The sequence below is a fragment of the Haemaphysalis longicornis genome, unplaced genomic scaffold, assembly GCF_048455015.1.
Source record: "Haemaphysalis longicornis isolate Haplotype H1 unplaced genomic scaffold, Haemaphysalis longicornis Haplotype H1 scaffold_7, whole genome shotgun sequence".
NCBI classification, from domain to species: Eukaryota; Metazoa; Arthropoda; class Arachnida; order Ixodida; family Ixodidae; genus Haemaphysalis; species Haemaphysalis longicornis.
The window spans coordinates 30,092,258-30,117,627 of NW_027526422.1; the positions used below are offsets into that span (position 1 = coordinate 30,092,258).

General features: G+C 45.6%; 1 protein-coding gene across 1 annotated transcript; it reads right to left on the minus strand.

Moving 5' to 3' along the window:
- Positions 1 to 377: 377 nt before the first annotated feature.
- On the minus strand, positions 378 to 24,840 carry Pelo (pelota mRNA surveillance and ribosome rescue factor). The gene is made up of 11 exons (XM_077676532.1): positions 24,658 to 24,840; positions 23,697 to 23,789; positions 21,012 to 21,162; positions 19,410 to 19,500; positions 16,767 to 16,930; positions 12,281 to 12,341; positions 9,616 to 9,656; positions 7,085 to 7,205; positions 5,926 to 6,118; positions 2,333 to 2,439; positions 378 to 596 (listed from the first exon to the last, which is right to left on the minus strand). The coding sequence occupies exons 1-11, from the start codon at positions 24,696 to 24,698 to the stop codon at positions 505 to 507; spliced, it is 1,155 nt and encodes a 384-aa protein (XP_077532658.1). The 5' UTR covers positions 24,699 to 24,840; the 3' UTR covers positions 378 to 504.
- Positions 24,841 to 25,370: the final 530 nt, after the last annotated feature.

The following is a 25,370-nucleotide window of genomic DNA, read 5'->3' on the forward strand; positions in this document are numbered from 1 at the left end:
CCTTATTAACTGCCAATTAAAAATCCCCTTATGAACTTCTCTCCTCCTTTTATTTTTTAACGTGGACATAAAGCTCTGCCAATGCATGCCCTTATTGCAAAGGCTTGTAGCCTGCTCGTGAAAAGGCGAGCCAATATCCTTACCCATCTCCCAACTTGTTCATTTCCCAACTACCTCAAACCACAACTTTTGGTCACTTTCGTGTCAGCTGTCAGTGCTTTCCTTTGCACACTGTCGGTTGGTACCAGGACAGGCATTAATTAAAATCTTCATTTTGTTTCTTCTGTCAATGTGAGCGTCGAACAAACAGTAAGCTATGCTGTCATCACTACTTTTATGCTTTCCACTTACTTGGGCCTAAAAAGAGAAACACGCAATGCAGATGCTCGATAGCCCTTTACTTAGGTGCATGCCCTTTGCAGTATCACACTTTGTGTACACATTGTATATACACGACAATAGTGAATATAAATTATCAGCCACTGTGCTAAACCAGGTCTCCTTTCAGGATTCTTCGTCAGAGCTCAGTTCTTCTTCTTCAAGCTCGGGCATCGGGTACCTTAGGATGGCCGCCACACCAGTCAATTGGTCCAGTTCTGAGGGTCAAAAGGACAAACAAGACTAACCTCAAACCTACGCCTAAGGCACCTCAAACCCCACTTGTGACACCTAAATTAGGGTAAGCAAAATGTACAGCACATCCAAGTGTAAAGGCATATGCAATATAGACTCTGCTCACGCAAGCCAACATGTTGCATAAACGCCAATTGCTAATTCAGTAAATGAAAGCTAGAACACTAAGTACGAAATACACAAAGGATTGCACAAGCTCATTTAAAATGTAATTCCTTTTCCATGAGTGTTAAATGTCTTCACAAGAGGAGGATAAGAGCTTGGAGACATCTCACTCGACACATTATTGTGAGACACTCTTCACAAGCCATTTCTTAGAACATAAGTGTGGGAAGGCTATGTCATCATCAATAAAAACCAGTTGCAAACAGCCCTTGGTGTTCTGTCTTTTTAGCACTGTGCACTTGGTGTGTTACTAACTACAGTCAAATCCCACTACAACAAAATTGACGGGACGTGCAAAAAATTTCGTTGAAGCGAAAATTCGTTGAGGCGAAATCTGCCCAAACACAGCCCGAAAGGGCGAGAAAAATAGCCCCGGATATTTCCGCATCATTGGCAGCATAATACGATGTTTAGAAAAAGGAGTGATGCGCAGTAACGTCATGTTTATTCAGATAACAAACATACCAATGGTTATCTGTTTTTTTACCAGCATCCAAAGAGCACAATACTGAGGAGAAGGGCAGAGGTGAAGAAATGAAGAAATGCAGGCGCAAAGCGTATTGCTGCACAACAAGGCATTTCCACCCAGCTGATTACCTACTTGCAGATAGCTGCTAGACGGTTGGAAGCCCCCCTCTCGCTTATGGCAGGAACGGTGCCATTATCTTATCCTCTGACAAGGCAGGGCAGCAACTGCCCTTGGCAGGCAAGCCGGACGACACGGGTTCAAGAATAAACACGAAAACATTATTTATGCTTTTGACTTTGAAGTTGTAGAAGGAAAACTGTAAGGACAGCTGCTCACAACAAATACATGACGGCATTGCGCCAGCAGCACAGCACATTCGCGCGATTTCAACTGGATACGGATTGGTTATAGCTCCGGGTTGGCGAACCTGGCCTGCGCCTCGTGCAAAAACGGCCCGCCACATCGTTATCACCATCAAACAATGGCGTCCACCTAGGAGTTTGTTTTTGTTTTGGGTAGCAGTGTGGGTGCACCGCGCATGTTTTCGGTGAAACTAAGCGTCCTGAATGTGTAAGAAGTTACAGATAGCTGGCGCCATGCTTATTTTATTGTAAAATAATTGTTCAAACCCAGCCCAAATCATTGAAAATTTCGTTGAAGCGAAAGCAAGCCAGGCAAATGGTTCGTTGTGCCGAGGACTTTGTTGCATTGACTTCTATGGCTAGCTGACGGGGAATTGGAAATATTTCGTTGAAGCAGAAATTTCGCTGAAGAGAACTTCGTTGTAGCGGGATTAGACTGTACATCATCTACATTACCTACGCATATGGTACTATGTATTATTGTGTAGAGGCATGAAACCCTCTCTGGCTCTGAATTGCCCTGATTACAACAATAATGCTCCTGGCTTCAGCGAGGGCCAAAACATTTGGTTAAGTTGTATATTTTCATTTAGGTACTAGTCCACTTCACTCGTCCACACACAGGTGAAAACATAGAAGTGATGGTATCCTGTTCATCTGGTAGTAAGGTACGAACACACAAAGAATGTGGGGTCAAACTCACGTTCGCCAGAGATGTGCAAGCTGGAGAAGATTTTAACGTCGCCTCCATTTTCTCGCACTGAGTCCACAAGGGCAACGTAGCGTTTCCTTTGCTTCACGTCCTGGCAACTGCCCAGAAAAAAAAAAGAAAGAGAAGAACCCAAAGTTCAAATATTTACCCACACTTTCTTCATTGAATTACAGATAGCCCACTTTCTCCCACTTAATGGAAAATGCCAAAGAGCACATTTCTGTGAAGTACCAAAGTATTAAAGTAACACTAGGTGGAACTCCGATGTTTCATCCCCCATTTTACCACAACCCACTTCTTCGATGTATCACCATGGTCCCGGCCAACTCCCCATAGAAACAATGCGTCAAAAACCCCAATGATACAGTGCTGGCGGGGATAAACTTTTTTACCTCCGCTTTGTCCCAACCTTTAAATAAACCTCCGTTTGGCACTGCTCGATGTGCAAGATAAACAGTCAGCAGCGGGCCCGACCACTTGCTGAACAGACTCAAGCAAGCAGGCGGTACTGGGGGGTGGGTTGAGGGAGCCTTCGACGGTCCCACGCGGCAATAGAGAGCCAATGTCACTATGCGGCAATCGCGAGAAGTCGAAGTCGAGGTAGCCGGCAGACCACCAATCTGATGCTCCCTTTGAGTCAACGAACACGAAAACGTTGCTCGTGTAACGCAATACCCCACGGTGATGGCTGAATTCCCACTTCCCTGCCCCCCTTACTCTCCCCTGGATCACTTGCCTGCTACCTTGGTCACTTTTGCCTTTTCCCCTCCTATAGCTCGGCCACGCCGGCCTTCCTAGCTTATCTCGCATGTGTGACGCACACGGCTGGTGGTCTAAGCACATACGTTGCAGAGGAGGGGGCACAAAATAGGAAATTTTTTTTAGGAACTTGGGATTTCAGTTAGAGGTTCGCAAATTACGTGAGAACGCGCCACATAAAGTAATTTAAATACGTAAGTCCTTGGTTAGCCCACCTGCTGCGTGAGATCGTCTATTAGGGCAGCATTTACCCATACACCGATTGTATTACACGCCGGCCATACGACGCTTTCGCGCAGTCCCTTGAAAGTCGTATTATTGGGGTTCCACTGTATTTTGGCAGCCTACTTCTTAGTACCGTTTCTTTTTTTTTTTTTTTTTTTGCGATGAATAACTCGGCGTCTTCTGAGACAACTGGAAAGCAAACTTAGGTCGGCCCAACGGGCCGTGGAACGAAGGATGATAGGCATAACACTTCGGGACAGGGAACGAGCTTCCTGGATCAAAAAACAAGCTCGTGTGCAAGGTATCATAGTTCAAACTAAATGAAAGAAATGGACTTGGGTTGGCCATGTAGTTGAACAGACAGACAACAGATGCACCCCCAGGGTAACAGAGTGGATGCCAAGAGACTGGACTAAAAGGAGGGGAAGGCCATTAACTAGATGGAAGGACGAAATAAGGAAATTCGACGGTAAAGGATGGACTCGGACAGTGCAAGACAGAAACTTGTGGAGGTCATAGGGGCAGGATTTCGTACTGCTGCGGACCGAAATAGGCTGTTGAGGATGACACTGGTATCAGTACGTTGCAATGTGTTTCACATAATCTGCCCTGCAAATCCGGCAAAAGTTGTCTGGTAGCCGATTTCCATGAATCTGCCAAAGCACTATAGCCAGTTAAGAGCAATCAGAACAGAGTAGCTGGAAACAAGCACTCAGCGCAAACTACATTAGGCGAAAATCAGGATCTCAGCTGTTAGTGTAATTAAACACTTACCCTAAATATAACGCTAACTAAACTTTACCGCACACCAAAATAAAAAATTGCAAAACCACATTTTGTTTACATGTTAATCGTAGTGCAGCCTACACTCGTTATAGTGGATCTGGCAACAACGGACTTACGCGGTTATAACAGACCACTTCTGTTGGTTTGTTTGGTCCCCATGCATTTCAAATGGAGTCCACTCCGCTCATAACGGACCCGGCTAGACACTATCGGCTACAACAGACTAAATTTTAGGCAAAAATTGTTTTTACCAAATGTTTATAGCGGACTTCCGCGGGGCCGGCACCCGATATGGTTTTTCTTTGTTTAGTTTGGCAAGAAAACTGTTATGTCTAGCAACATTGTTTGCAGCCGCATCGTTGGTGCAGCCAAGACAATGCCAGTGGCCTTTGTTTTCTTGAACTAGGGTTAAGTGAAGTTTGGTCTTTTTCCTGTTCAGTGAAAATGGTAAGAAATGCCTCAAGTTGGTTCCCATCCATTGCGTGCAATCTGCCGGCGGTCGTGTGCAGTCCAACTCCTCCAACTTTCGACTTCACAGCTGTCCCCCAGATTATTTCATATCAGCTGTTTCAATGACCAGACTAAAATCATAAAACATGTGGAAGCTGCCTTGGGGGAACATCAGGCAACGATCCGATTTGTTTCATGAACTGTTTCGGGTAAACCTGTCCCGTCACGAAGGGATTTTAAAGAGCCTAACTAATTCTAATGGCCGTGACTGATTTTTATAGCTGGTTAATAATTGCTTCTAGTTATAATATTCTCACTTTATTTGCTCTGCTTTTCGTGCGTCTTTACACACCTAACCACATGCACTAGCCTTTTTCCAAGTGCCGGTGCTAAGCTTCGTAAATGGTTTTTAGGCGATTCTTTGCCCTCATGCGAACACTGTGCAGAGGTGCTGCAGGCGTGTACAAAGAACAAAGTGTCTGTAGTATGCATGTGCAATACCGGTCAAAGTACACCCCCCCACCCGTCGGATAATGCATATTTTGGCTACAGCGGACGTTTTTTTTTTTCTGGATTAAATGGGTCCGTTGTAACAGGCGTAGACTGTACAAACATTTTTATTTGCATTTCTAAGGACCCAACCAAAGGGTGACATTGTCAACAGAATTAACCCTTTCATAAAAGCGTGAGGGTTCCGGCTAGTTGGTAAGCCATGAGCTACACAGCACGAAAAAAGACCAGCGACAACAAGAAGACTACAAATAGCTCTTGTTTCTTGTTTGTAGTCTTCTTCTGTCCTTGGTCTTTTTTCACGCTGTGTAGCTCATAACCCTTCAGCCCGGAATTCTTTATTTAAAGCAAAAAGATTTTTTGTGTTTTTTTTTCATTATTGTGATTCTATAAGCTCACAAACAAAAAATTGAGCTTGTGGTGCAGGTAATTAGCGATTTAGAGGCAGTACATCTAATTGGGTCATCAGGCAACTATACATTTTAAAATCCAACAAAAAATTTTGTTTGCTTGTTTTCTTAAACCAGTGAGCCCACATACAAAAAATAAAGCTGGGAGTTACAGACATGTAATCAATTAGGACTTCGGTCCCTGGGGTCACTGCGATGTCAGTTTGGTCTTCACTGCAATGCCTTCCTCTCTCTATTGTTCAGCAGTAGCAAAAAACAAGCAATGGTAATACGTATCGAAACAGGAATCCTTGAAAAAATATTTCCCAGAAAACTAGCCGTTACGGTTTTGTTCTGAAATTGCTAGGAGAAGTTTGGTGAATGTCCTAAATATAGGACACCAGGGCGAAAAAAGTTAACGCCACCTCTGCGGCCGAGCTGCAGTCTGGGGGCTGGCGCTCTCACCGGAAGAGGTTGTCTGAAATGAGGAGGGTCTCGATGGCCTGGCCCTCGTTGGCGGACTCCACGTGCTTGGTGCCATAGAAGGCCCTGCTGGGCTCGGTCTGCAGTATCTGGTAGAACTGCTCCAGCGCCTTCACCTCTCCGGCTGCCTTGGTGTCACTCAGCTTGGACTGCACCGACGGGTCCTGCAGGATCTCTGCAAAGGCGACAGAGGTGAGGGGCCTTTAGTCCTCGCCATGCCCGCAAGTTGCACGCGTCCAGGTAATAGGCAACGTGCCCCTGTAGAATCTGTGGGCATTGAACAATATTGAAAATATGTGGTAGAAACCTGGTGATATGCCATGAGTCATGCCTAGGAACTCGCTTGTGTTTTGTTACCAGCACATGGCCACACCTGGCTCTCTGATACTGTGTTTCAAGGGAAATGTGCATTTGTTCCTTTTGTCACATGCCCAGTAACCTTGTATGATTGGAAAAGTTACTTCATCACTATTCTAAACTGTTCTTGCCTGATCAACATTGTTCTCAGACTACTTAGATTTTTCTGGAAAGGAGAGCCCTCAGAGATAAATGCATGCAGAGCAAACACCTTGGCATTCAACGGACCTTAATCCAGTAGCTGCCAGTCTGCTATTCTCGGCAGGCACCTCGGGCAAAATAAACAAAAGGGTGCCGTTCAGCTTGCTGCCTGGGGAGCAACTATGCTTTCTAGCGCTGCATATTTTTATTTCCTCTTTTTAAACAGCTCATGGCGAGCTCGTACGTGCACACAAAAAGGCTTTCAAAAGGAAGGGGCAAAGATGTTTGAGCCTGACCACACGCGAGCACACACTGGTGGGTGTGGGAGGGGCTCCAGGACACGAATATTTTGTGCACAAGTTCTCCAAAAGCACGACCTTCTTGGGGGCGTGTGCCTTACTGCCATTTTTTGCTCGCCGTGGCGGCCGCTAGGAGGACTAGTACTGGAAAAAGGTCCATTCACTGAAGCGAAACTGTGCACATCACTTGTTTGACTGCTTTTTCAATGCTTGTGTTTTTCTTAGCTTCTTATGGAGCACAAGTTTGCTCAAATGAACCTTAATCCCATTGTGTCATCTCTGGTTATGTGACGATTTGACCCTGGCTGGCACGAATTTCAGTACGAAACGAAGTATCACTTCACCTTTGAGAGAGTGCTTGAAGCCCGACGATGCGTGGGTCAGCACAAACTTGCCCTTATTTTCCAGAAGCACTTTCAGGTCAAGCTTGGTGGCAGCCTGGAACATGTACTCGTAAAACTGGTCCTGCATAGAGGAGGGTGCGGGGAACATAACCAGTCAGGGTGGAGTAAGTGAAAGTGTTGAAATGCCACGTAGAACAGCAAACAGTAAAAAGATCTAAAAAATGGCGACATAGATGTCACAACTGCAAATCTTCCTCCAATTCAGAAGCTGTTCTGTGCAACTTGCTAACAATCCCCACAGAATCGAATGCATCCTGCAATTCATCCTTCCAGCTCTCATTTTTGCACTGACTGAGCTGCTACCCACTTGGGGTAAATGCTCGCGTGAAAATGCCTTGGACGGCGATTGCTGCTCAGCACGTACACAGTTTCTTACACATGAAGAAGCTATGCCTTTTTTTGTGCAAATTTTGTCCACCACTTCGCATTCATACCAATCTGAACACCACCTACACAAATAAGAGCAGTCTAGCCTTTTATAAATACTAGCCGACCTGTCAACATGCATCTATCCTCTGCCCATTCTTACATTGCATTAGCAGTGCTTAACACAGAGCTACTCCGATAAGCGAGCAAAGCGGGACATGTTTACACAAGACGAACTTCAAATCAGGGAATGGATTTGGCCTACTTTGACAGCAGACAGGTAGGGTTGCTTTCTACTTGGGAGCAACGCCGTGGTTTGCAGGAAAATATAAGCCAAAAAGCCAAGGACGGGAAAGCTTAACATGGCACCTGCACCATCCCACACAGTGAATGGAAGAGAATGCTCTAGTGAAGGTGCCTTGCTCAGCCAGTTCTGAGCAGAGCTGAGTGATGAAGCGGTTCAGGTGATGGTGAGCTAAAGAAGCATTTACATACAAAAATGTACACGGACATCCTATAGTCGGCTCGCACAAAGGTGGGAGCACGTCTCAGCTCGGTGTCTCCATCACCCGTCGCCTGTCGTGACTCCGTTTCACAGGGCTTGAGCTTTTTATAGCCCCGGGATCCATTTCAGCTGGCAGCAGTGAAGATTTCTCTAATCAGGACCCTCTGCTGGCCGCTGTTTGAATTCGATGAATGGCTGTGAAGGTATTGCATGAGACGATCCACCGAAGAGGTGGGTAGGCGGTGACTCATCGGCTCCGCTTTGGCAGGCCCCAGACAGGCTTGAGCGTGTTTGCCGCCGGCCATTGGACAGCGAGGTGAGATTCCACCCATCTGATCAGTGCAACGCCTGCCTTCAGCAGACAAGTGAACTTGCTGGGTGCTCTGGCCCAACAATGCCGAAGACTTCAATTTTCGGCTGGCAGGTGTTAGGCAACAGAGGACGCCGTGCATCAAGGTGGTGTTTACAGCACAGTCTCGATGAAAAAACTTGAGTGTCAACATTCAAGAAAACATCCCCAGCATGGAGGCCTGAACCATTTGCAGTGTGGAGTGATCACTATGGGAGTTCCAAACAGCGAACACCTCATGCTGCTCGTTGATACTTGCAGTAACAATCCCACAGCAATGTGCGGGTGGGGATAACTGGGACTAATGGGCCACTATGGAGGGACTAATAAGACAACAGTATGGGAGGCTCCGTGTACCACATGCGGACAAAAAGGACTCAATCACGGGCAGTAACTGACCACAATTCCCAGAAATTGTGCGCATGTTACGACTGGTCCTAACTGTACTGTAATTTTTTTGTCTTTAAAAGAATGTGTACTTTGTGGAAACAAGGAGGAGAGAAGGCAAACCAGACTCTGGCAGGCATGCCACATTCTGAGGAGCCAATCTGAATAAATGTTTACTAGGTATAAGCAAGGTGACAATGTATTGTACTGAGTCTTCTGTTGTCGTTGCTGACGTTCATAAAGGTGGTCAAAAAACATGCAGACAAAAACATGCAGAACCACAACTTAGGGTAGCTTTGGAGCTTTTTGTTGGAATTTGAGCATCTTACCAAGCTGCAATTGTTTCGGACATGTCCAACACATATCACTTGCTTACAGGTGTGACCATAATGTATTTTGTAGACCGTGGACAGACCAGGAGAAGCAAGAGAAAGCCACAACATCGCACTGGCACCTTGCTAATATGTGGCAGTTATAGACCCCATGGAAAAGCGGCAACAGGAAATGCTGGAGTCATGGCACCCATGGCTTATTTGGAGTTACATGTCCCACTAAGCTGCATGTCTGAAACTTAGGAATATTCTAGGCCTGTAGATTTTCTCCCTGGCAACGCCATTAGCATAGCAGACATTGCCTAAAAGTTCTATTTCTGGCTAAAGCACAAAGTTGCTGTCCTTTTTTTCTTTTGCTGAACAAGAGCTGTTTCACGAACAAGAAACAGAAGTCGAGCATAGTAGGAGAAATACAGCGCCATCTTTCTGATGAAGTTGGTACTGGGCTCAAACCGGCTACAACGGCTGGAATACAATTTGCTTTTCAGAGCTGGAACGTCTGGCAAGCACGAGATGTACAAAAGTCACTCACTTTCACGAAGCCAGGGCTGGCAACCAGGACACACTTGACAACTGAAACAGAACAAGAGGTGACAAAGCTGTTCAGCAAAAGCATTGAGCACACTTAGACACAATTCTCCTGTAAAAGCAAGCATTCGTTTTTGTGATTAAACTATGCACTGCTGGGCTCATATTTGTACAAGTGCACGGTTGCTATTTGTATAGGCTACGGCTAGAGAGATAACACTAAATTTGCCAACAACCATTGTATAGAGTACTAGTACCAGAAAAGTGCAAAAACTGTTCCATCACTCGCCCAAGTGGCTTGAAACTTTGTAGCGTAAGGAGTCACCAATCCCACAACAAACACTGAGCAGACACAACAAAAAAGCATGCAAGTTCACAAAAATTACCTTTTATGGGTGTCCTGTCATCTTGCATATAACATAATTTGTCAAGCTCTCATTAAGCTGCATTGCGTACTTCAGATCTTAGCAGTACTCGGAGCCTCAGCTCACTTGCGAAGCCCAGAAGAAATGAGCACTCCAGGCACCCATTACGGCCACCTCACAAACTACCGCACTGACCTCACACTGGTCTGCAATGCCACCTGATGCCATCTGTAGGGTCAATATAGGCTTTTTCTTTGTCCACACATAGTTTACCAAGGTCAAATATGCTCATAGTCCATAAAAAGCTAACATATCGCCAATTAATGTTGCGAAATTAGCGAGAAGCATGGTGCGAGAAGAATGAACTTGTGAATGCATTTTTCACACAAACATCTTTAAGCAAAAAGGCTGAAAAAAAAAAAAGAAAAGAAAAAGAAAAAGAAAACTGACAAGATGACTTATGCATCCTAGAAACTAAAGGGTTTCTAAGCATTCTCCACTAACGCTATGGAACACCCGAATACCCACATAGCACAGTTTAAAAATGACATAATCCCACAATAATTTTGTAAATATGATCAAGAATAGTAATTAAGTAATGATGCCATATCAAAAGGGCCCATATTATGACCCCTTCTTTTCTTCTCTCCTGAGCCACTGGTACACTGGACCATAGAGTTTCATACCAATATATACTAGAGGGAAATCTGTCGCTGCAGTCGCGGGCCGCCGTGGATGGCGCCACTGCCGCTAGCAACGTTCCTCGCCTACTTGGCTTAGCAAGCCATATGGCTTCTTTTTTGTGTCGAAGCCAAAATCAACAAAAAAAGGGTAACATTTTTTTTCTTGTTCATCATGCATGAAGCTTCTACATAATCACTGACAAATTAATCTTTTTGGAGGTTCAATTTTATAATAACAAAACAAAATTGATGAACCTTCTACAGTAATATTGTTGCTTTTTTTGCAGCCAGAGGCAACTTTTAAGCCTGTTCATGAGCCATGCCAAGGACAAGTGGAACGTGACTGCCCGGTACATGACGGAACACTCGCCGAAGCACGGCTCCCCTAGACAGTGGCGCCAGATTTCCCTCTAGTGTATATTAGTATGAAACTCTATGCACTGGACAGGGACAGGCCTCATCGTGCATACATTCTGCGAACACCCGCCAGTTTGAAGCCTTGATAAACAGCCCTCGATGCACAGGCTTCCTGTCGTTGTTTGAAGCCCCTAAACCCATGTTTTTTGATTGACACCAGGGCAGTGACACCTGTTTCGCACACAATGAAACACTCGTCCTATAATTTTGCTAGCAGGCACTCAGAGCTAAAGCCTCAGCATAACTTTCGGCTTCAAAAAGGTTTTCTGGCCAGTCCGATAGATTGTATAGCCTCCCGATTTCTTCTGTCAGCTTCAGCAGCAATAAACGTACTCCCGTTTTTACATGTCTGAAGCTGAAAGACAGATACACTCTAGCCATTTTTACTGCAACTCACTCTTATGTCTGGTGGTACATGATGGCAACATTCCCTGTGGTGGCTTTACAGCCGGAGACTGCAGAGCAATGGTTTTGTGTACACATGAAAAATGATGGCCGAAAAGCGACGGAGAATCTGTGTTCCAATACATGTCTGTTTGCACTGTTCAACCAACTGTTCAGTCCGATTTCTACAGGAGGCGCAGGGCAAATGATTGTCGCGCTCAAGCAGGACACACGCAAATTTTGACAAGCTGCACCCATATCTCAACAAATGTGACAAAACAATTTAAGGAAGGATGAGCCTAGACAAATAAGATAACATGTAAGCATGCTGCATGTAATGCTAATTAAATACTGCAACTTTTCCTCGCTGGAAGTGCATGAAAAAGCTGTGCAACAGCATAAATGGGCAAATGATTGCCATGATTCAAAGGCAAAAGAAGTTGCAAACTTTGTTGCAATGCTGACTTTCTGTTGTACATAAAAACATTACACTCAGCACAGATGGCATTTACCACGTAGCCTAATGAAACGACTGCAGCATTCCTTTCCCTATGTTCAAAATGTGTTTTAGGACCTGTGCTAATACATAATTTGAAAATGTTTAAATTTAAATTCAGTGTCTCCTTAAAAGGCTTCACCTTTTGATCACAGCTCAGTGAGCAGAAAAGCAGGTTATCTTATCTGTTGAGATCTTGCAGATGTCTGTCCAAAATGTGACCCCCCCCCCATCCCCCTTCCCTGTGATTTTCTTTTGATTGTCAAATGTGCACCATCCATAGCTTTTGGGGGAAACCCTGCGTGTCGATTGCAGTAAACTCACCATCAAAGTTGACATGCCGCAAGATTGCTTGCATCACTGCTTCGTAAAATCTTTGTAGACCCTGAAACATGACGGCGGCAACAATTTGCACTCTAGCTCAACAAATCTGCTTAGCATCACTTTGTTGGCAGCAATCTTGTTTCGCACTTGCAAAAGTACTGCTTCCTTGAGCAGCTTTTTGCCAGCACAAAGACAGCACCATGAGTGGATGACAGAAAGCCGCAAGTAGTTAATCTTAATTCTCGAAAAGCGGAACATGACACCGTAAGAGCAAATGAACAAAGGCCTTTGTGACAGGCATAGTGGCACTGCAAGGTCTGGTGCTGTTCATACTTCTCATACCTGCCATAACCTTCTTCATCTTTCTCCAACAAGAAAAAAAAAAAAAAAAAAAAAAAAAAGACGATAAGAAAGAAAGCGAGCACAGAACAAGTTGACGGACCACTTCAAAGATGTCTAAGCCGCTGTGCTATATTCGGAGACAAGGTTCTGCGGCAATGGAGAGAAAGCTGTGGGGGTAGGGGAAAGGGGAACTTAATGCTCTGTGTTGCTGCAACAAAGCAGTTTCCGATAAACTGGTTTTGGTTTCAGTTTCAGCTTGACAGATATGCATTTGCTACACTCAATTTCTTCGCATGAGCTCTGCGTTTGAGTGCGCTGAACCACGACCACCGAGCATGCAGGCATATTGGCATCTCCTTCCCCACGCTTCAATTGTTTGTAAACACAAGCCAACACTTCGATTGGAGAATTCAGACCGACCGGTGACTATACCGCCCAACTCTGTATCGTTCAGAAGTGAAGTGAATTTTGTGAGCGCTCCAGTTTTGAGGGCATGCACTGATTTGTAAGCTCTTCTGGAGCTCAAAACTGGGCAGCACCTGCGACATGTGTAGCGTGCTTACATAGCATGGGCGCAGTATACCAAAGGAGCCGCATGTCCATGCTTATACACACACTCGTGTACGCCAGCAAACTGGCTAACCAAACGGATTGCGGAAACTGCGGAAAGTACCGGTTGAATCAGCCTCACCTGGGTGAACACTTTGCAAAACACTTGCTTCGTTTGTTTTGACAGCTTTTGCTGCCCGAGCTTCTTAAAAATCCTATGCCTAGAATGAACTGGCGAGCTGACTAAGGTCATCTACAAGGACGCCATGTCTTTTTCGGAAGAGAACCTATGCGACGCTAGTGGCAACGGCCCCAACCAAAAATATCCTAAAATCTAAAAAATAATTCTCTCTGTTTCATATATTACCATTTTCAATCCAAGGCTAAAACATAAGAAATATATATTTTTTACTTGCTTAGGTTACAGCCAGCCAATTATTTTTGTCGAACTACTTTTAGCTGTGCAAAGAAATGGTGTGGTTTGGATCCGTAGCTTTGACTGCATTGCCACAGAAAGTTGCCCCCGAGTAGAGTAACTTCCATTTATTTTTATTTTTTTTCCGGTGGTTATTGTACATGCGACGCTGGCAGTAAGAAGGGACAATTGCTCGCACATTCACCCACATTATATTTTTAACGGCACTGGTCTGAGGCAGGAACATCTCACCAAAATCAAAACTGAAACCAAGCGTAAAGCTAGTGGGAGTACGACAGCCTGTGTTACAATTATCACTGGAACAAGCCTGCTTTTAATGCATAAGCCTTCTTAAGTGACTACCCCCAGAAATCTGCCTGTCCATCCATCTGCAACGCATGACACAATTCACTCCATAGCTATACATGGGCTATAGCTAGTATTCACTGGCGAAGCACATATGCAGGCAACCATGTGAGTGCGCCATCACTGGTTACGTTGGGCTCTGTAGGATGGCGGTACTTGTCCGTGCTAAGCGCATGAAGTCTGTTGGACATTCCAAACTCTACCACACCGAACACAAAGTAATGCCTTGACTCCATTGTGAGTGCGATTAATACCATCTCTGTTGACACCACCGCTGAGAATCAGTTCAAACGAAGAAGACGCCGCATGCCGGTGTTTTTTTTTTCTGCGGTGTGTGGGCAAGCGGCACAAGCCGCGCCATGTCCGTGGTGCATCAGCCATGTCTATGCCAGTTTCCAGTGTTGCCAAGCGAAGAAATTGACAGTTAAACTTTTCAGTGAATACCACCTATATGGGGTATTTTATATAATGCCCTCAATAAAATTCCCTAGGTCCTGGTGCCTCCAAGGCAAAGATACGTAGAGACATATGTATGGAGATGAGCCCCTGAAAAGAATTATATGATAGTACCCACTAGGGAGTTTCTACAAAAAGAGTTTCTATGAGTTTTCATTAAACATGAGCACAGGCAGAAATCGTTTCACATTTACATGTCCCTTCCTGATTTCTGACTTTTCCTTTGTTAGAAAAAGCGCTCAGACAAGCTTTGCCAATCCCGTTTCATTATCCTCATCATAATCATCATCATCCTACTCATGTCCACTGCAGGTTGAAGGCCTCCACCATTGACCTCCAACCGCTCCTGTTCTGCTCTGCTCGAGTTCACCTGTAGGTTCCCCCGAATTTCCCTATTTCATCCCTCCATCGGGTTAATGGCCTTCCCCTTCTTCTAGACCCATCTCTTGGTATCCACTCTGTTATCCTAATTGTCCACCGGTTGTCGGTTCGCCTCACTACGTGGCCAGTCCAAGTCCATTTCTTTTTCTTTATTTGAAATATACAATATTTTCTACTCTAGTTCCTTCTCTGATCCAGGTAGCTCGTTTCCTGTCCCTGAGTGCTACTCCTAACATTATTCGCTCCATGGCCCGTTGAGCCGACCTAAGTTTGCTTTTCAGTTGTTTAGTACGGCGCCAAGTTTCAGTTCCATACATCATAACCGGCAGTATGCACTGGCCGTAGATTTTTCTTTTGAGTGACAGAGGTAGCTTAGTTATCCTTATTTTGGAGTGCTTGCTGAGTGCCGAGTTTTTCTGCGGCTTTCAGAGCGATTCGCACGCTCACCGCTTCATGATTAATATTTGACTCAGGTATTCCTGCCAGTGTAATCTAAACGTCGCGCAGGTTTACTTACACTGCAGGGTCCCTTTAATGCAATGCTAAATTTCCTCGCATCACACACCTGTTCTGCTTCTGTTGCGAAACACAAGGCAGCACAACCAACACTGTTAAATTTTTGCATAAACTTGTGCCTTTTAAATCTACTTTTAGCATGGATAAACATATTGTGGTATTCAGATGGCTGTCCGTTAGTGATTTGTCCGTTAGAGAGTACCTCCATGTTTTGAATAAAAGGGGGAAGGTAGTGGCAGCAGTGTGACTAAATGACCCAAAAACAAAGTTTTTTCAACCACAATTAAACATACCCTTGGTAGACATCTTGCTTTGCCATTGCAGTTACTGCAAGGCTCAAGGATTCACCAATGCTAATACACATTGCCAATAGGGGGTGCCACAGAGAGGAGGAAGCTAGCTAGACCGTTCCTTCAGTCCTGAATTTCTCAAAAAACAGTGAAAGGTTTCCTGAAAAGTATATACAACTCCAAAGCCAGGGCTCAGAGAACTACAGCGGCTTCGAATGCCACACACAGCTGGGAACTTCTTTGCACACGGAGTGCACAAATTCAAATGAAATGTCATTGTCACAGGTGATGCCAACTTTCCCGCCATGCCAACAAGCCAGGTGTGGCGTTATTGTCACTGGACACACTGTGAATGGCATTTCTGAAGGAAAATGGAGCCCTTTTGATGCGCACTGAATGGCGCACTCACTACTGCTATAAAAAAAAACTTGCATCACTCAATCAGGCACACACAGTGCGCTGGGCCTAAAGGTCACAAAAGGGAAACGTACAACAACGGCACTTGGTTGAAGCGTTCGCAAACTAACACAGCAAAGCTGCCTAAGATGATGAAACAAAATGCTGTCAACAAATTCTACATCCTCAAATCTGTTCACCCATCACCACTGCTATCCATAGAGTTCTATACTAACACATACTAGAGGGAAATCTGGCACTGCAACCGCGGGCCACCGTGGGCAGTGCCATTGCAACTAGTGACGTTCCTTGCCTACTTGGCTTAGCTAGCCATATGGCTTCTTTCTTTTTTGTCTCAAAGCCAAAATAACAAAAATAGGGTAAATTTTTTTCCTTCTTCGTCGCGCATGAAGCTTCTAAATAACCACTGTCAAATAAATCTTTTTGGAGCTTCAATTTTATAATGACAAAACAAATTTGATGAACCTTCTACAGTAAATTTGTTGCTTTTTTGCAGCCAGAGCCAACTTTCCAGCCTGTTCATGAGCCATGCCAAGGACAAGTGGAACGTGCCTAATCGGTACATGACGGAATGCTTGCTGAAGCGCGGCTCCGCCAGACAGTGGCGCCAGATTTCCCTTTAGTATATATTAGTATGAAACTCTATGCTGCTATCATTCCCAGCCCCATGCAGGGAGCACTCTAAGGGCGCACTCAGTGTGCCCAACATGACGCAAGCTTGCCCCCGGGGGGTCTGGTTGAACGCCGTGCCCACCTTGTCGTGCTGCGAGCAGCTGCCCTTCCGCTTGCGGGGAATGCTGACGTCGATCTTGGCTCGCACCAACGTCATGGAAGACGTGACAAGGCACAGGTGAGCGAGCCCCTCCTGCATCACGACCGCCGCCAGGTCCGCATGTTGTGTCGGATCGCACGCCAAGTCTGGAACAGTGAAAAATTGGCGTCACCGGCTGCACAGCCCAAAAAACCCGTGGATGGTCGGCCTCGCCATTTAAAAGCCCCCAGAACATAAAATGCCCCTAACCGGCCCCTCTAAAGCACAAAATGCTCTTATGCTTGTACATACACTGCTTCCATGTGACACTGGTTCTAAACATAAATATGAACATTAAACAGTGAAATCTACGCACGTGCGCAACTGATAGTTTAGTTCCAAATTATTTAGCTTTATTCCCACTGTGAATGCTCTATATAGTAGCCTTAGACATCAAATTGGGCTCCCTAACATACGCTAAAACTGAGCTCTGAAAGCCCCCCCTTCCTATTCGGTGCACTAACAGTGGCATCAGAACTATTTTCCCCCACGGGGAGCGAAAAATATGCTACCATATGCATCATAATCATCATCATTTAAATATTATCATGGTCTTTTATTTTGTTTGAGTGCTTGTACAGGGGCTGTACACTGGTGCTACAATGACATTATGCACAAGTGATCACAATCAGCCCCCCCAACATAAAACCAAATCAAACTCAATCAAATATTCATTCAACATCACGGATGCTGCAGAGCACAATAAATAGCCCAATAAAAAAGCTTTCTTCCCTGCTAACTGAGTTGAGGCCAAAGTTCAATATCCAGACAGCTTCGACCGTGTCAGAATGGGGCAATCACATAGACGTCGGCTTCATGGCGCGAGGGATCCAGGTTCAATTCCAAAAATGGGCAGCGTTTTTTTCTTGAGGCGTTTGATGTGCCTTCACTTTTCAGCATCTTTTTGTCAAATTCACTGTGTAAAGTTGGCTTTCCTGCAGTGTAAGTTGTGCGATGAATGATTTTGCTACACCATCTGTAAAAGAGGGAAAGCCATCGCCCCCCCTGTTCCGATGCCCCTGAGCATCAATTCACGACTATTTTAACGTCTTTAATTTTACGAAAAACCTCGCACACACGGGTGCCTTCTTATTTATCCCTCATCAGACCATCCGTCAGAAATGCAGCTTCCGTGGTAGCAAATAGAAGCCGTTACCATGTGTTTGGCAGCACAGTACTTTAGCCGCTATGTACACTTGAATGAAACTATATTTTGGTCAATCTGCAGCTTTTACAGTGCTTCAACTCACACATGAATGTGAACTAATAAAAAGAAATTGGCACAGCTTGTACTACTAGTGGCGCAAGGCTGGTGGAGAAAGAGCAGAGCTGGAGGTTGACCTAGCTTCTTCCCACACTGACAGCGGATCCCAGGAGAAGAGCAGCCGGACCCCAGCAGTGCAAAGCCGTTTTGGATGGCACTGTATGGTAAAGGCCAATTAAGTATGTACAGTGTTTTATCCAGTAGCAATCGTTGTCATCCCTTTTGTCGTCGTTGTCTTCCCAAAGCACAGCCGCATAGGTTAAATCCTTTTGTAGCGTGTCCTTGCATCGGTAGACGTCCACTTCTTAGTCAGCTGGCACAGTGGCCGTCTCCCCGTATGGATTGTGAAGAAGTGGCTTGACAGATTAGTCGTTATCATCTTCAGCACCGCAGACCCGTGGCGCGCTGGTCGCTACACGACGATGGCGATGACAGGAGCTCCTCATGTGGTATAAGTCCACGCGCAAGCCTGGACGACACTGGGCGGTCAACGGGAGGCAGGTGCTGACATGCACCCAGGTTTTCAGGTTTTCCTCCCCCCCCCCCCCTCTAAAGCCATGGCACGTAGGTCGTGCCCAGTGCCTTGTGCCGGGGACCCCAGGCGGCCGCCACGAGGCATGCGCTCATGTGCACTCAAGGTTTTCTGTCTACGCCGGATGGATTTGTGTCGGCCTCAGCAACTCTGCTATTAAAATCAGACTTCATACTTATAAGCCCCAACGAGGGGTAGGCTTGGGCTAAGGAAAAACTGACACCCACCTAAATTGCAACCATGCGACAACAAGCGAAAGTTATACAGCTTCAACAGGAAACTTTGTAATTGAAGAAACATTCACCGTGGTTTAGGGTTCAAACAGACGATTACCACTCTCCCAGGGTGGCCCCTTGGCCAATGCTGCCAAAAGGAGGCTCGCCATATGTGGTGTAAGCCTGAGTTGTACCTTCGAGCGCAATTTTTTCTTGGTTGCAGTGGTTTTCTTGATGATGCTCAAGTTCCCAGAAGGAGCGATGCCGTGCCCTGTTAGTACGACTGCCACACTTCGACTGATTGTGAGGTTTAACGCGCCGACGCAACGCAGACGATGAGGCGCGCCGTAGTGGAGGGCTCCACACTAATTTTGACCACCTGGGGATCTTTATCGTGCGCCGAAATCTCGTACACATGGGCATTTTTGCTTTTCACCTCCATCAGAAAACCGGCCACCAAGAGGGAATCGAACCCGCGACCTCGTGCTCAGCAGTGCAATGCCTTAGACCCTGAGCCACCGCCGCGGGTGCCTGCCACACTTCAAGCATGCATTCTTGAGGCAGAGCTCACTCACCAAGCCTCTCCAAGTGCACGCTGTCCCAGTGTGATTTGGCAAGCGTGAACTTTCTGTTCATCTCCAAGTCCAGCGTATGGTACGCACCCATCTGCAGAAGCAGCGCAAAACAACGGTGACAGTAATCCACACCAGAACTGTCACTCACTCAATAAGTATGGATAACAGCCTTCCGAACAAGTTAACTGCACTTGAATATCCAAACAAAATGTTAAAAAATGCTTGGACTGCAAAGCACTGAATTGTACAACTAATCCCGCCGAAAAGTGAATTCTATATATCATGGCAAGCTTGTATGTAAGAGTGTTGTCAGCTGCCGGGCAGTGCCTCCTGAGGCTTTGGCAGGCCCGCATGTGTATTTTGTATTTGGTTATAATAAGGCATTATTATTATTCTCTCTCCCCCTGACATGTTTGGCACAGCAATCTTCCAAGGATTATGAAGCTTGTGCAATATTATTGTAGCGTATCCTGTTTCGAGTGCAACCCAGGGTCTGGGAAGTGAAACAGCAAAGACGATACTAGGCACCCTGGTCGGAGCATGATGCTTGGCGACACAGAGGGTGAAATCACAACCCATTCAACAAAACTACACTTGCATTGAGATGTTCAAGCAGCAAGTGTCAAGCAGTGCAAAAAAAAAAAAAAAAAAGAAGGTTGCTCGAGCTAACAAAAACAAAAAAGCAGTAAAACATGATTTGACAGTACTTAAGATGTAGACATCATCTAAGTGAACCCAAGACCTCATTACAAGAGACACTCAACAACCAGGGAAACATGTCTCTTGTAATCAAGGTCTCTTGTATGTGATACTATGTTGCTTACATGGGCAACACAGGAAAACCTACCAAACTGTTTTCATTTAAATGTCTCTTATAACCAATTGTATCGTGCAACCAAGTGTATCTCATTACAGTGTCTCCTTGTAACGAGGTTTTACTGTAATATCGGATCCAAGTTGATTTGCGGGTAAGCAATTTATATCACGGCTGTATCCTATAGACACTGCACCAAAGCTGAAAGGCAAGAATAAAATTTAGAGACACACTTGAGACTCCTTACGTGCGTTATACGCAACAGCCTTATAGTATGTTTAATTCCCACTATGAGTACGTCTACATGCGTCAGCCATAATCTTCTGACGGCAGCTGTCCCGTATGATGACACCGCACACTATGGGAACTGGCGAATTAGTCGTGAGTGAGCTTCTGATGTCAGCTGCCACCCCAGTCCCGGTCAACATACCCAATGAGTGGGTATATTGACACTGCAGCCAAACAGGGATTGCTGAATCAGTCGTGAGCTTTCCACGACCACTGTCATTGTCATCGGCCAATACAGCTGAGTGGTATGTGAGGGGTGGGTATGCAGATGCCGCGGCAAATGTGACAATTATTGGTGGGTATCTTGACACCTCAGCCGATGGTATTTTTGGTACCAGTGCAGGTACCGTACTTTCACACAACTGGCCACTAGAGGCTGTTGCCTTAGAAATTAAGTTTTCAATGCAATTAGTTAGCCTTAAGTTCCGCAATTGCCCTTTGTGGAACCCAGCTACCACACTGTTTCAATCTACCTAAGAGGACAAACATTGAAACCATACCTTGACATACTGGTTTTCTGCAATGTTGCGACCCTTGACACGAAGCACACATGCTTGAGTATCGAAATCAATGCTCTCTATGCAGATGACAAGCGTAGTACGGACACGGTTGCTTCCAGTACTACCTGTCGCTGACTCAGTGGTGACCTTCCTGCATCAAGAGAGCGAAATAATGCTTAGAGCTTGTCAACAATACAGTCGGTGCTTGCTGAGCTGAACATGAGTACACTAAATTGGTGAGTGTGCAAAGCAAGCTGCCAAAAAATCTGGTGTTGTCAATATTGGCATGAAGAACAAAAATTTGCATAACATAAACCTTTTACCAGAAAGTAAGAATTTCAGAGCCTTGCTAAATTGTTCTATAAATGTAGACCGACAGATTTTTTAAATGCTCAACACAATCACAAAACTCAGCATGGACTCCTTCACCATCACATAGTTGGGTGGCTGGTGTAAGTAATCCAACCTAGAGCACTGCATGACCCGCCCTGGTAGAGACATGGCCCGCACCCGGCCGGCACCCAACAAAATATTTACATAAATGCCCAAGCCCGGCTCCAACCCGACAAACTTTTAAAACATGAGCCTGAGTCCGGACCAAGCCCGGCAAAATTTGAAGCCCCAGTCCTAAAATCTCGCTGTCTTCAACATTTAACTTTCTTCGTTTTCATCATAACAGATCACTGAGCAAAGTTCTCGCTGTCAACAATTTAGAATAAATGGCACATGACTGCCGGCCCTCAGGCCCTGCCCAGGCCAGCTCGGGCTGGCATGGCCCGAAAATTCTTTTTGTTCAAGCCCGAGGCCAGCTCGGGCCTGAAAAAATGCGTGCTACCCGGCCCAAGCCCAGGCTTTCTGGCAGGCATGGGAGCATGCAGTGCGCCAATCAAACCCTAGGTGAAAGGGCATGGTAACTCTAACTTTCAAATATATGTGTCCGATGCAAATCCACATATGCAGCTTTTAATACCAATATTGTCCAGTTTGAGACATCTAATAGCCAGCTTCTGAATTACTCGAGCTTAAAATTTAACATATTCAACATGTATCTCAGGACCCCTTTAAGGGTGATGGTAAACCTTCAAATCTCATTAAAGTTGTGCCAGCAACAAGCACCCAAGTTGTCCTCACTTTGAACTACTGACACTTATGGCTGTTGATAAGAACAATGTGAGTAACGATAAACCAAGTTACACTGGTGTCCCCACCAATCCCGGCCTGTGGCTAATTTGATGAGTACTCCTAGCTAATGATGTTAGCAGGATACCATCTGTGAGTAATGAGCATATCATGATAACAACTAATTCTAAAGGTTTAATGCGCCGAAGCTACACTTCAGGTATGAGGCATGCCTCATGGGACAGCTACAGATTAACTTTGACTGCCAGGGGATCTTTAATGCATGCCAAACAGCTGCCTGAATTGTCCACTGCAGGCGGAAGGCCTCTCCCAGAGACCTTCAATCGCTTCTGTTGAATCTCCCAATGGGTATGCGTCAGTAATCATCAGCATCATCATGTCGATTTCACGTGCGAGTAAAGTGATGATCCCGCCTAAGGGCAGCCACAGCCCAGGTCTGCCTTGCGTCGTTCTTCCGTAATAGCTTCTATAGGTTGTATTCACTGGCGTAGCACGCACGCAGGCAACCCATGCGCATGTGCCGCCATGCTGTTGCCCGAGCGTCTGTATTGCTAAGGCGACGCCGCACTAGTTACGTCGGGCTCCACAAGATGGCAGTACTGCTTGTGCTAGCACCCGATAAAGCACAGCACGTGGCAACAGCGAGTTGGTCACAGTTCCAAACTATGACCCACCGAACGCGAAGTAAAAACTCGACGCCAAATACTGTTACTTGTAGCACTCTACAATCTATTTATCGCGAAACATGGTTGAAATTGTTGCACGACTAGGTAGAGTGGTAAAAAGTTTGGAGGCTGTAAATGCGTGCAACTTCATGATGGACCAAGTCCCGTGCATATGCAAGTGAAGGCCGATTGCCATTAAAGGTCTGTCACCTGTTCCAAGGACAACAACAGAACTACTGTTGCTGAAAAATTTGCCATGCGGAAGCCAAACCTGAGTGATTTGTTCAAAGGTCACTTGCGATTCACCAGCGCTTGTGCCGGCTCTAAGCACGGCACAGCTCCGGAGACGGCCTCGCATGCTTTAGCTTCTACACTACCATCGTATCTAGAGCGGCGTACGCACGATACATTTATTCAAAACCATTATTTGGTTTTTGTACTCAACCACGCATTACAGGGCACTTGTGACGACATCCATGGTTGCAGGCAATTGCACCGTTGGCCTCTTGTGTGCCATGTCGCTTTCATTTGCAGTTACGATTTCGTTCTCTGGGGATGTGAAGTGTTCGAGGGAAAGTAGATCGCCAACACATAATCTGAGTGCGATTAATAATACATCTGTTGATGGCACCACCGAGAATCGGGTTGAAACGTGGCAGACGATCCATGCTGGTATTTTTTTTTCTTCCTGTGAGATGCGGGTGCAAAGTGCATGCACAAGCACAGCTAGCACTGCCATGGCAGTTTTCAGTGTTGCCAAGCTAAGTAATCGCCCTCTAAACTTTTCAGTGAATACCGTCTATAGGGAGTTTTACCAGTCCATTCCTTGGCCACGAATTTTCTCATACATTACCCACTAAAGGTGAGGGCGCTTACAAACCTGATAGTGGATGCCTTGAGGCTGTCACCCTGGGACATCAAGTTGTATGCATGCCACATGTCTTCGGCTTCCTCAGGAATCAGCGTGACGTTGCTGCAATGTTAACCATCGATTACTAGTACTACGCTACTTACGAAAAACATGAGCATGCACGTTGTTCGTTTCTCAAAAATGAAATGTGTGAACATTGTAATTTCTTTTCGACCTATCATTCCCCCCAATCTTTTCAGAAAACAACAACACAAGCAAGCCGATACCCTGGAGAGAATGCTTATCGTAACGTGAAAGTAATTTTTTCCGTCAGCTTGAGCTTCCTGATATTGCTTGCTGTATATAGACTCGACACTTGTATAAAGCAGCAAGCGCAAGGAAATTAAGGATATCACCACATGTTTAATCATTTTACGTACTACACACTGGACTCTACAGTTTTCTAAAGAAGCAGTGCGTAGCGTAAGAAAACTAAGGATATCACCACACTTTCAATCACTTTACGTACTCCCGAGGAAACCTCACACCTTGCACGGAATTTCCGGCTGATATATCTGGGCACCTAACGCCACCTCGAGAGGTGGGACCAAGTTATAAGTGCGGTACTTCCAAGAAGAACAAACAAAGGTGTTTATCACGCTGTTTTCGCGCGCCTTAAAGTGGTTTCCTTAAGTACGCGCGCAGAACAGCTCTTCTGCAAATCTCTGGGTAACTAGAAGCGACATTGGAAGGCACTCCCGCCTATAATGTGCTAGGAACGGTAGTCATTCGCCGGCCTCCGTCCCACGGTCACTGTAGAACCTAAGCGAACTGTTTGGAATATTCGCCACTTAGTAGAAATACAATTTACGTTATATGTTTCAGTGGCTATAAATCGTCGTGTAATGTCAGCAGCACAGTACTGCATTACCTGCGAATGCCACGATTGCAGCGAGGTAACATTCGAGTGATGTGTCGAATAAACACTCACCCACTGCCGTCCTTTTCGATGTACTTGTGTACCAGCTTCATCGTAGCAGCTTTCAAGCCTGTGTCACTCTATAAATAAATGCGTGAATCTGATGAATGGGAAATAGATGAAATCAGAGCCGGACTTCACAGACTTTTGCAGCTCGCCGTTATCCATGATTTTGCGCCATGCAGCCGCCTCGTGGCGAACATCAAAAACGCTGAGGAATGTAAATCACAAAAATAAACAGCTAGTAAAATAAAAGACAAATGTTGGGAAGGGCAGTAATAAAATTAATTGTTCGGCAAGTTTTCTTTTTTTTTGTTTTGGTCTTCATGCTTGAAGAAACGCGGTAGATTCAAATGGGGCTCGTGCAATAACAAATGCATCCTCAGAGCAAGGAGGCTGCGCGATTCTGTAGTGCGCGTTTTTATTACTTGCAATGCAGCACATGCACACCCAGGCAGTCGCTGCGCCTCGGTACCGAGCTATTGAAGTGTGGACGGCCAGGGCTGTAACCGTGAGAGGGGGGAAGGGGGTGGGAGTGGTTGGTTCTGTCTCCCTTCCCCCCCCCCCCCCCCCCCCCCCCTCTATTGGTTACTGCCCTGGCCGGTAACACTTCAATTGCTCTGTGACCCCCCCCCCCACCCCCTCCTCCGAAATATTTTCTGGCTTCAACATTTATAACTTTCTATTTTATGTCACCAATGCGCTCGATTCACATGCGGAAATAA